A 12,554-nucleotide genomic window follows, 5' to 3' on the forward strand; every position below is an offset into this window, starting at 1 on the left:
GCCCTAAGGCATCCATTATGTAATGGATTTCCTTCTCCTGTGCCTCTAAAATTATACTGGCCAAGTGTAATCCTTGGGAGAATGGAAAAATAGTCACTCAAATCATTTTTTGCAAGGCTTAATTCTCTCAAGGGGCTAGATAAGAGGCTGTGAAAGAATATCCTCATTTTTAGGAAATAGGCATTGAAGTATTTAGGGGTGAAGGCATGACATACAGTCTTAAATGGTTCAAAAAAAAGTTACATATAGCGAGTTCAAATGCTAAAGCGAATAAGGGAAAATGTTAACAGGCAAATCAGACAAATAGTATATGGGTGGTTTTTTCCTTGCAACTTTATGTTTAAAAAACTATCTCCTTATAAATTGGTATCTGATGCATTTAAGAGTAACATTAGCTGGATGTTTTATGTAAGCCTGAAGCTTTCATGCCTTAATGAGCACTCAGTGTTGTGGAATATACTACTGGACAGCAATTTATGAGAGAATGTCTTAGCAAGAAGCTAATCACTGTTATTTGCCAGTTGTGTATGAGCGTCTTGTAAGAACCTTGAACTGACTCCAGTCCTTTCTGGAATAAGTCAAGGTATAAATAAATAAGAACTGTGTGAAATGCTTAAGGTAGACAATTGCTAAAAGCAAAAATAAGTTTAAAGTGTGTGAAATACTCCTCACAATCATATTTGATTTCTCTTTCTAGGAGGAGCTTTTGGATATAAAAGAACGCCCTCATTCCAAACAAAGGCCTTCATGCCTCTCTGAAAAATACGACAGGTAGGGTGGGTGCTTCTATTCACCTTTTTATTACATCAAACTTGGTAAATTAGGAATTGTATTGTTTTGAAGCTTTTTAGTAGAATTATGAGTGGGGAGATTTTAGGGGTATTGATATTGGGCTTCAGCATAAATACATGAACATGGCTAGCATCTTATTGTACTGTCTTCATCAGTTTTATTATTAATTAGCTTTAAACCATCGATTCAAAGATTTGAGTTACAAGGGATTCTGAGGACAACTAAACCAATTCACTTTAAACTAACTAGTGAAGAAACTAAAACTAGAACATGACTTGGGCAAAGGCACAAAGTCAGAAAGCAGAATTAAGACTTGAACAGGAGAGTCCTCACTGAGGTCTTTTCTCTCTCCCAATGGTTTTTGCACGGTTTCAGGGTCCTTCCTCAAGGGTCTGCCCAGGTAGGGTGATCAGAAAATCTCTTACAATAACCCTACATTGCACTTCTTACAGTCACCTTATGACTTAAAGGTCACTTCTTAAATACAGTAGTACCTCGGTTTTCAAACATTGACGAACATTTCGGTTTACGAACGCTATAAACTCAGAAGTAAATGCTTCGGTTTTTGAACACACCTCGGAAGTCGAACATGTCACATGGCTTCCACTGAGTGCAAGATTCTGAGGCCTAGCTGTTGGCTGTTTTCAAGTGTTTCAGAACTCGAATGGTCTTCCGGAACGGATTATGTTTGAAAACCGAGGTACCGCTGTAGCAAGGTAGGAAGTTCATACTGGCCCACATTTTCAGCATATGAAGCACCTATTGTGTTTAATGTCTTGGTTGAATAAGACATACTCTTTACTTTGTATATGGACTGTTCAGAAGGTTGCTAAATCTGGACTCCTCACCACTTTCCCTTAAAGGTGAAACTTGAATAATGGCTATTCCAATTGGTTAAGATTTTTTGGTAAGTCTCAGATAGCCTGAGGGTTTTGTTTTGTTTCTCATTAAAGCTGTAAAGCTTTTTTTATGCCTCAAGTTGAATTTTTTTTGTTACAACTATTTCTTCTTGGCATAAAATAAGGTTCTGTGGGCACACACATTCCTCTTATTCTGAAGTGGAGACATTGTGCCTAGTAATAGTAACGAAAACAGTGAGCTAGAGGAAAGAGCTTCTCATTGTGCTGTTTCTCGCCTCTCAGAGAATTAAAATTTGTTGGGTTCTTAAACTCCAAGCAGTTCCTACAACCAGATGAGGTAGTATGTCCTTTATTGTGAGGCGTTTGAGACTAAGAGGTTGACTCAGTCAAGAAATGTTCAGTTCCTGCCATGTGGCAAATACTGTGCCAGGTGCTATCAAGTAGTGCCTGCATGGAACATCAGTCTGTGGAAGGATACAGTCAAATATTCATAAGAGTTTATGAAAGACAAGTGCAGAGTTCAGTGCAGCCTGGTCTGATCTAGGGTTGGGGCAGTGCTTTCTGCAGAAGACTAAAGTGCATAGCTCAGTAACTTTCCAGGGTGTCCCTGGTGGTGATGGCGGAGCCACAGTTCGGTCCCACAAGCTCCAAAGCTGCTCTGCACACTGGACTATCTGCCCCACCCCCCATCCCATCGTTAGAGAAGGAAAAACAAAATAAAATCCAAACCACACATTTTAAGTTCATAAGAACTGTCTATCTTATTTATGGGAAAAACAGACTGCGTAGGAATTCTAGAAAAATACACACCAAGCATTCCCAGAGTTACTTCTAGTGAGAGGATTAAGGGAGTTTCCCTCCCTTACACTAATTTTTAGTAAACTGAGTAGTCATTGTTTATGGCGCCATCTTCTTTGTGTAGAACAGGTATCGTTACTATAATCCATGTGCACCCCAAGGTTTGTGGTCTGAATGTTTCATTTATACACAGACCACTGGTTTTCAAGTGACTACTGGTGTCATGTGAACAACAACAAAGTATTACTGAATTAATAGTTGCTTTTGTTTTCATCTTAAAAGAGGTAACTATTCTGATGGCAACCGTGAAGTTTTATTTGGGAGAGGATTTCCGTAACTTGAAGAAGTTCAGAAATTAGACTACGTATTGTAGTTCACGGGTGCAAGTGCTAACTGTTGATACCCTTTGACTTGTAGTGATGGCGTCTGGGACCCCGAGAAGTGGCATGCCTCGCTCTACCCAGCTTCAGGGCGGAGCTCACCAGTGGAAAGTGTGAAGAAAGAGTTGGATACAGACCGGCCTTCCCTGGTGCGCAGGGTAGTAGGTGAGCATGCTGTCACTCGGAAGTGGAGGGAGCAGTTTTGCAGACAATGCTCTTTGCTGCGGCTTCATTCTTACCTGCGAGAGTTTTATGCATTGGAGCAAAGTATCTTTATCAGGAAACTGATTTACCAATTGGATTTTTCCTGATTAGCTGAGTAAAATTATAGCCTTCCTGTATCGCAGAGGCAAGTAGACTGTATTAGGCTGTGTGCTTTTGAATTAAAAGTACTGATGTCTCTCATTGACATGGATAACTGAGTTAGATGTGGTAGGGGGCATAAAGTTGTACTGGAAATCCGATTATGCTTAGTCTCATGTATGAGCCTCGTCCTCAGGTATAAATCAGTTCTGGCAATTCTTAATTCGTAATGGATTGTGATCTGAATACAGGGTGTAGCTATAGTTTGAGACAAGTACCATGTGATCTTCCATACCTTTACCCTTTTAAACTAGAAAAGATATTGAAGAGTGAAATGGGGTCCTGGCAATACAAAAACTAGTCAAGGAACTTATTGCAAGAGGAACTCCTATTGCGATAGGAAGACAATGCATCATAAATTTGGAACTGAGCGAAGAAGATAGGAGTGACGCTAGTTTGAGCTGTGAGATATTTCTACACAGAACCTATTAGTACACTTAGTGCAGTAATGTCCCTCAAACAAGGGATTTATTCTAACAATCATTAAAGATATGCCACAGACTTCATTAAAATGATGAAAACTTAGAAGCAACTTAAATGTCCAGCAGTAGAACTAGGTTGAGTATGTATGAGTCCTACATTGTTCGTCTATAAAAATATGTTGGAGATGTGTTTACCAAGTTACATATAACTGTCCATGTTATATCTTGTTTTGGAAAAAACTGAGACACTGCATGGAAATTCTGGAAAAGCACACATCGAAACATTTCAGGAACTGTTTCTGGTGTGAAGATTAAAAGAGGTTTCTCTCACTTGGACTTACCTTCAGTTTTCTGATTTTTCTAGGAAGAATTTTTATGTGTTGACGTGTATTTTTCTTACACTTTTATTGAAATATAATTGCCATACAATAGACTGTACATCAAGTGCACCATTTAAAGTTTTGACGTGTGTATACACATGTGAATCCATTACCACACAGTAATAAGCGTTTCCATCACCCCCACAAGTTTCCTGAGTACTCCTCCTGTGAATCTCCTCACCACACTCCCCCCCAGACAGGCACCGATCTTCCTGTCACTACACATTAGTTTGCATTTCCTAGAACTTAATATAAATGGAATTATATGGCTGCACGCTTTAGGTAGCTCAGAATAGTTGTTTTAAGATTCATTCATGGTGTCAAATGTATAAATAGTTCCTTTTTGTTGCCCAGTAGTATTCCATTGTATGAATTTACAGTTTGTTCACTGTTGATGGACATTTGGGTTTCCAGTTTTTGACTGTTAACCAAAACTATGAATATTCATGTACCAGTCTCTATATGGACATATGCTTTTTTGTCTGTTGGGTGAACATCTAAAAGTAGAATGGCTGGGTCCTATAGTAGATGTTTATAACATTTTGAGAAACTACCATGCCATTTTCCAAAGTGGTTATACCATTTTACAGCAGTGTATGAGAGTTCCATTTGCTCCACATCCTCATCAGTACTTGAAATGGTCAGTCTTTTTGATTTTAGCCATTTAGCAGGTGTGTAGTGGTATCACATTATGGTTTAATTTGCACTTCCCTAATGACTAATGATGTTGAATATTTTTTCATATGCTTATTGACTATCCATGTATCCTCTCTGGCAAAGTATCAAACCATTTGTTCATTTTTTAACTGGATTGTTTTTGAGTTTTTAATAAGAGCTATTGTATGTATTGGATACAGGCCATTTGTCAGATAGATGCTTTGAAATATTTTTTCACAATCTAGGGCTTATTTTTGCATCTCTGAACAATACACCAGGTTCTTGAATAACATCATTTCATTCAACATCGTTTCATTATAACGTTGATGAGATGCCCTAGGAACTTAACTTTTGTTTATATCAATTAGCCTCTGGTAAAACTGGTTTAATTACACATTGTTTGACTTAAAAGTCACAGAACCTGTCAGTGACATTAAGTGAAGATTTAACTACCATGTTTCCCCGAAACTAAGACCGGGTCTTATATTAATTTTTGTTCCAAAAGACGCATTTGGGCTTATGTTGAGGGGATGTCATCCTGAAAAATCATGCTAGGGCTTATTTTCCGGTTAGGTCTTATTTTCAGTGAAACACGGTATATCTGTCAAAGAGCAGGAGTTGTAAATTTTGATCAAGCCCAGTTTATCATTTTTTAAAAGGGATTATGCTCTTGCTGTGTCGTGCCTGAGAAAACTTTGCTTAACCGAGTGTCACAAAGATTTCCTCCTATGTTTTCTTCTAGAAATTTTATAGTTTAAGGTTTTGCATTTAGATCTATGATCCATTTTGAATTAATTTTTGTGTATAGTACCAGATGTGGATTCGGATTTATTTGTTTGTATATGGATATCCAACTGTTCAACACCATTTGGTTGTTTTTTTGTTTTGTTTTGTTTTTTGGGGGGAGGTGGAGGGGAACAGGACTTTATCAGGGAACAGTGTGTACTTCCAGGGTTTTTTCCAACTCAAGTTGTTGTCCTTTCAATCGTTTTGTGGAGGGCACAGCTCAGCTCCAGGTCCAATTGCCATTGTTAGTTGCAGGGGGCACAGCCCACCATCCCTTGCGGGAGTCGAACTGGGCAACCTTGTGGTTGAGATCCCACACTCCAACCAACTGAGCCATCTGGCCACCCAGGAGCTCAGCTGCAGCTCATTGACTTCCTTCTAGTTGTGGAGGGCGCAGCTCGCTGACCCATGTAGGGATTGAACCCACAGCCCCGTTGCCCAGAGCTTGCGCTCTAACCAACTGAGCCACCTGTCCACCCCTCAATACCATTTGTTGAAGAGACACTTTAACTTTTTCAGTAGTTATGTTTTCAAATACTGACACCTACTATAGTTTATTTGATAAAATATTTGCTAATAATTACTTAGGTAAGGACTTAGTCAAAATAAAGTGATTGAGGAGACGAATCATGGAAAATCATTTATTAAGTACATTTATTGCTCCAAAGCGAAAAAGCAAAATCTCAGTCTTATTTAAATATGCAACGTACGTGTTACTCTGTAGCTTTTAGTGGTGACTTTTCCAATACTCCTACCACCGCCAGTTGTGGACATGCCACCTAGAGAGGAAAAATGCCCTTGCTGGTTTGCTTATCTTTGTATTTCTGGCATCTTTGCAGATCCACGAGAGCGCGTAAAAGAAGATGACTTAGATGTTGTTCTCAGCCCACAGAGACGAAGCTTTGGAGGGGGCTGCCACGTGACGGCTGCTGTTAGCTCCCGGCGCTCAGGAAGCCCGTTGGAGAAAGACAGTGATGGGCTTCGCCTGCTTGGGGGACGAAGGATTGGCAGTGGGAGGATAATCTCTGCTAGGACCTTTGAAAAGGATCACCGTCTTAACGATAAGGACCTGCGGGACTTGCGAGACAGAGACCGAGAGAGGGACTACAAGGACAAGCGTTTCAGGGTTTGTTTCTAGATCTTTTGGCACCTCGTGTACGTAGGGACTCAATATTCGCTTCATTCCTACCAGGTTCCTTTGAGATCCTGGATGAACACAGCCCACTCATTCTTCAGCCACGTAGGGAGCAGTAGAGAGAGCTGGGTGGGGTCGGGGAGCAGCTTCAGTTCTACAGCATAGCATCTTCATTGCACCAGGGAACATTATCTAATTCATCAAGACCTTGATTGAGGTAGAAGTGCCTTAAGTAGAATCTTATTTTTTATCTTGTATTATGTATTTTCCAGAGGGAGTTTGGCGATAGTAAGCGTGTCTTTGGTGAGCGTAGAAGAAATGATTCCTACACAGAAGAAGAACCCGAATGGTTCTCAGCTGGACCCACAAGTCAGTCTGAAACCATTGAGCTGACTGGCTTTGATGATAAGATACTGGAAGAAGATCACAAAGGGAGAAAAAGAACAAGGCGACGGACGGCCTCTGTGAAGGAAGGTCAGCAGAACCTTTGGGATGGTATAGTGTGTCCTCAGCTTGTGCCTGCTGCTAAACAGAAACGTGTCACATTACCCTCTTGAGAGCACTGGGTACACGAAGGCGTTCCCCAGAGACAGGAAACATGGTAGAAATAATGAGGGGTCTCATGTATTGAGCACACTTTATGACTAGACACAGAAGCATTTTGTCTATCTAATCCTCCATTTTGTCGGTATAATCCTCCTGAGCTAGGTACTTTTATGCCCATCTTAGAGGTGAACAGTTAGCGGTACAGGGGGCTTAAGTGACTTGTCTGTGGGCGCTAGGGAAGTAAGTAGTGAAGCGTCAAACAAGATGCTTTTAGGCTTCGGAGCCCACCTTCTTCACCAGGTGTTAGACCTTCCTAGGTGACTTGGCATCTCCTAAACTCAGTTTTCTTAACTGTGAGTGAGATAAGGTTAGGTGTCTCCTTTACTAAACTGACGAAAACAGAGCTAAATGTACGAGAGGTGCCAGATGCAGAGTAGGGGCCCCAGTAGTTGTTTTCAGGGCAGCAACCTGGCTCAGAAGTGGCTAGCTCTGGGCTGATGGTTTTGGGAAGAAGCAGTGAAGAGCCAGGTGGGCTAGTCTGGGTTTTGAGTTCTGAGGCTGCTGCTTAGAAACACGATAATCTTTGATAAAACTCTTAACAGGTGGGCCTTTTTCTTTGTAAGGTGAAGACAATGCCTACTTCATTACTTTGAGGGTTACTTTTAGCATCAAGATCAAATGTACACATCAGAGCTCAGCCTCTTGTGGACAGTTACTCAGTAAATTCTAGTTCCTTGCAGCCTTCAGGTTTAGTGGGGAAAAAACCTTTTGGCAGAGACCAGGCAACAAAAGGGGAAAGCTATTTTAACACGTGGGTGTTTAATCAGTGCCACTTTAAAATTATGAGGCTAAAATATTTAAACAGAAATAAGCTAATCGGATTTATTTAGGAGAAATCATTTTACTTGTCTTTTTTTGCACAATCTTTAAAATACAGAGACATTATCATTATCTTACGCTGTTAATCTTTCTTCCCTAAAGTAATGCAGGAAATTGATGGGTAACTTAGGAGACTTTGCTATTACATTGCCTTTGAGATATGCCTTTGTCTCATTCTCGATTAGACTAAAACAGCACCAGCAAGTGTGGTCTTTTTTCCTAATGATTGCAGATCAGGCTTCTGGTGAGAAGCATGTTTTTCTTCACTGAAATGAAGTCTGAATTTTAACCATTCTTGTATCAACAAGTGGAGAGGCCAAAAGGAGTGAGATATATCAGTGATGTCACCTCCTCACCTTACAGATGCAAAGAGAGACAGGCCTAGAAAGAGGCAACAACCTGAGACCCTGTCACACAGGTTTCATGACGAAGCCTCGAGTAGAATCCAGGGGTCTTGGTTCACTCACCCCCATCAGTTAATTGCAAAAGGTTCATAGGTTCTCTTAGCAACTGTATTTAAGAAAAATAGGTACTCTGTAGTTTCATCTTGGCTGCAAAAATGAAAAGGGGGGGAGGAACGGTGAGTGCCTTTTAGTTCGTTTTTGTGTCTGTATTGCAGCTTTCCACTGAACTTACCATGTAGCAGCTCTTTGCAGACACGTGCTAGTCTGGGAATGTAGCACTGAGCAAGACAAACATGTTCCTTGCCTGCAGGCTTTTAAAACAGATAAGTAGTGAGCACCCACGCTAAGTGATGTGTGTACGGTGGCGAATGAAACTGTTTGAATATGTATTACACTTGTGACCAGCACAAAGTTATGTAGAACAGGGAAATAGTTAAAACCCTCTAGCGATAGAAAAGAACATTTTAATTTGCATTCTCTCTAAAGAAAGTATACGTTCATTCTGAAATGTGATAAAGCTTGCCCTTAGTTATCTTTCCTGGGTCCCTGGCTTTTGAGGCAATCATAATAAATGGCCAGTTATGTTTGTCTGCTAGTGCATATTCCTCCCTACTTGTGCCCACTCTCAGTTGTCAGGCCCAGTTTGCTTTCCAGAGAGCTTGAGGCTGCATAAAATTGCATGTGGGGCACTCTTGCTACTTGCAAAAGCCATTCATCTGTTAAGAGATGTTCTCATTTCAACACAGGAAAAATATTAAAGTTTCTTTTGTAAATGGATGAGCTATGTATATATAAATTCTTCTGGCTCCCATCCTTAAGTTGGGAAACAAAACTGTAACAAAATGTATGTTGCTTGTAAGTCCTGAAGTCAGTAGGCAGGTTCTGGTGGGCAGAGTAGGTCAAGGAGAAGCATTGCTGTAGTGAAAAGGACACAGACGTGGCCTTGATTGGGTGATGAAGTTGTTTGCTTTTTCTAGGGCTCAGTTTCTTTGTAAAATAAGGATAATACTTCCTCCAAAGTAGTCATTGTAGTTTCAGTGTAAGTCTTTGAGGGGCTACAGTCATTGCCTCAGGTGGTTAGCAGTAAGATGTGCTGACCACCGAAGAGACGGACTTGCCTCATCCAGGGCTCACAAAGGTGGCAGACACCCTGTGGAGGAGTGGTGCTGCCTTACGCGCACAGCGGGCTGTGGCAGAGCGTTGGTAGGCGTCCTGGGGTTGAAGCTTCTGCTACTTGCTAGTGTGGAGACCTTGGGTAAGCAAGCCACTTAAGCCTTCAGTTGTTGTAGTCCCGCTTTGCTCTCGGAAGTGTTACTGGAATGTCAGTGCAGATGACAGCATTTAGCCTCTCTTGGTCTAGAATATCCTGGCTGATTAATATCAAGGCTACGGAACTGTTAGGGACTTTTGAGAAGGGATGAGTCCAGATTTTATGCTTTTTTTCCCAGGAGATTTTCACATCTATTGTGATGTTGAAACTGTAGGCAGCTCTTATATAGGTGTTTTTACAGGGTGGAGTTCAGTTCTTCAGATTAAAAAGTTGAATGCCCAGTATCTCTCAGTGCACTTACTTAAAAGAAAAGTTTTTGGTGTATTTTTTTTTAACCCTACGGATTTTGCTTTTTGCCCATACTCTGGCTAAAATTAAGATGTTAGTTTCCTTAAACGTTAGTTCTCGGTAGCTTCACTTAGACATTACCTTCCCATCCTAACAACAACCAAATATTACTGAGTTTTAAACGTATCAGGCACTACAGAGTAAGATAAAGCTGATTAGAGCAGGTTTCCTGCCCTCAGAGAGCTCAGTCTTACCAGACGGTTACTGTATTATAGTATGGTAAGTACCCTGAGACATAATACAGTGATTATAGAGAAGGCTGTGATCAATTTTGCTGGGTAGGATCAAAATGGACAGGCAGGCAGGCTTCCTAGAGGAGGTGACATTTGTGCTTTGCCTTGAAGGATGAACAACCAACCTGTAGGCAAGTGAAAATTGCCCTCATGCTAGGTTTCACATAAATACCTTAGGTTGCAGAACGCTGATGGTGCCAGATGCATGTGTGAAGACAGAGCGAAATTAATTCGGTTCCATTTTGAATCAGTAAGAGACTTGGCAAAGATTATCTTTTTAAATAAATAAATAAGTCGTTAGAAAAAGAATCCACTACACTGTAGAAAACTTGAAGAATGGGCTGAGTGGGGGCTACAGTCCTGCTCTCATCATGTGGTGTTCTGGCCTGTCAAGGCCGTTTCCTCCTCTAGCTCCATAGGAAGGGACCTGTTTTACAGTTGCAAATGCTGTACCAGCACAAGAAGTCTGCTTTTAAAGTCATCGGTGGCTCTTCTTCGCGTGTGATGATGGCTGAAGCCACAGAGTAAGTCTGGAGCAGTTCGCTTGATCAGCCTGTTTTTGTCCTGGTTTTGCTTTCAGGCATAGTCGAGTGCAATGGAGGAGTGGCCGAAGAGCATGAGGTGGAGGTCATCCTCGCACACGAGCCTGCTGCTGATCAGGAAGTGCCGAGGGACGCCGTCTTGCCTGAGCAGTCCCCGGGAGAATTTGACTTTAATGAGTTCTTTAACCTTGATAAAGTGCCGTGCTTGGCTTCGGTGAGTGTAGCTGCCCACTTATAAACATGGAGGAGCAACTATATGCTTACATTTGTCCCGAGTCTGAAGATACCTCTTTTTAAAGTATTGTTTTGCTAGATGTTTTGGGTTGTTTGGGCTTTTATTCTTAATTTTTAAGAATGAACTCTTGTTTGAATTTTTGAATTCAAATAACTCATTTGAATTTTTGTTGGCTTTGTTTTGAGAGGCTTAGTGGGAATGACTGAGAATTCAGTACAAGTTAACTGTTTTTCCAGACTGGTAGCATTGGCCTAAGAATTCTTCAGATGTTGAAGAACATTGTCTGCTTTAACTTTTAAGTAGTTAAGTGTTTGTTGTAAAGATTTCAGTGGAGGTGGAGTTTTATACCGGGTGGTTGGTGTCACACTGATCTGCATTCCTTGGGTCAGGCTGGCTGGTGAGGTGGTGCCTTTGTGATGCGATGGTTCTGAAAACCTTTAGTGCAGAGGAATTCGGGATGCTCTTCAGTGTTGCTGCTGAGCTGTTGAGGTCTGGGCTTTCTTGACTTTTACAGTAGAAACAGTAAGACATCCCAGACCTTCACTTGCTACCTGCCCTTGCTCCTATCCCCTTCAGCTGTTTAGGGCTTAGTATAGCCTCATCAAACCTGTGAAGAAAACATTTAACTGGCCTACATACACAGAAATCAGGTTTTCTGTGGTTGCTGAAAGAGTGCATAGAACTCTGATCAAATAGAATTTAAAAATCATTTGACCAAAAGAATCTGTACATTCCAGTGTCCCATTTACAAGACCAAATACAGCAAGTAAGTTTGACCAGTCCTTTAGAATTGATGGTTCATGGAATTTAACTTCAATGACGCTACTGCTTGACTATAACTGCTCCTTGTTTGATTAGTGCATTAGCAGGTAAAACTGGGCACGACAGAGCGGGCAACATTGGCCTATCTCTTTTGTCATTTGCCTGCCTCACCCTCAACCCCCAAAAGATGGCCACCCAGAAAAGGTGAGCAGACACGGCACAGCACTGATAGGTACAGGGCCACAGATGAGTTCTAGGGCAGTACTTCTTAAATTCTCTTTGGTAAGGGGGGCAAGGTTTTATTTCCAATTCACTGAGGACCAAAACTTCAGTATAAAGTACCAATGTCACAGCAGTGACAAATTGCTGTAGAGGTTTCTAAGTATGTACTCTCACTCTCTGAAATTACTTCTATGTAGACAGCATGGTCCAAGCCCACAGTCTGTGGCACTGCTCAGGAGCATGGCTCCAAATCAACTGGCAACTGCTTGGTTTTGTTTCTTAAAGTGTAGGAACAATTTTAACTCAAAGTTTCCTAGCCAGAAACCTCACTAGCTAGCCAACAGTCCTTTGGCTTACTATGAACAGAAGGGTCACATCCAAATGTGAACTTAATTTACTTGATGTAAAATTGAGTAGTCCTCTCAAATTCTTAGCTTTTGAGGGGACAGTAATTTTTTATTTTTATACCAACAAACAGTGTTTGGTAACTTTTTTTTTTTTGGTATTCTTAGAAAACAGATGGAAATCTTATTGTAAAAA

The 12,554-nt window shown here is 41.0% G+C and overlaps 1 protein-coding gene across 6 annotated transcripts in view; it reads left to right on the forward strand.

Annotated features, from left to right (window-relative positions):
- The window catches only part of EIF4ENIF1 (eukaryotic translation initiation factor 4E nuclear import factor 1), a 47,919-nt gene that overhangs the window by 18,221 nt on the left and 17,144 nt on the right, over window positions 1-12,554 (forward strand). For all 6 annotated transcript variants that reach the window (XM_088800927.1, XM_088800926.1, XM_019754240.3 and 3 more), the window contains 5 exons: window positions 698-771; window positions 2,868-2,995; window positions 6,278-6,564; window positions 6,846-7,047; window positions 10,834-11,009. In XM_088800927.1, the coding sequence (XP_088657053.1) occupies window positions 698-771; window positions 2,868-2,995; window positions 6,278-6,564; window positions 6,846-7,047; window positions 10,834-11,009 (867 nt within the window). The remainder of the gene's footprint in view (window positions 1-697; window positions 772-2,867; window positions 2,996-6,277; window positions 6,565-6,845; window positions 7,048-10,833; window positions 11,010-12,554) is intronic.

This window comes from Rhinolophus sinicus, chromosome 9 (genome assembly GCF_057876585.1).
Source record: "Rhinolophus sinicus isolate RSI-liver-muscle chromosome 9, RSI-T2T, whole genome shotgun sequence".
Lineage (NCBI taxonomy): Eukaryota > Metazoa > Chordata > Mammalia > Chiroptera > Rhinolophidae > Rhinolophus > Rhinolophus sinicus.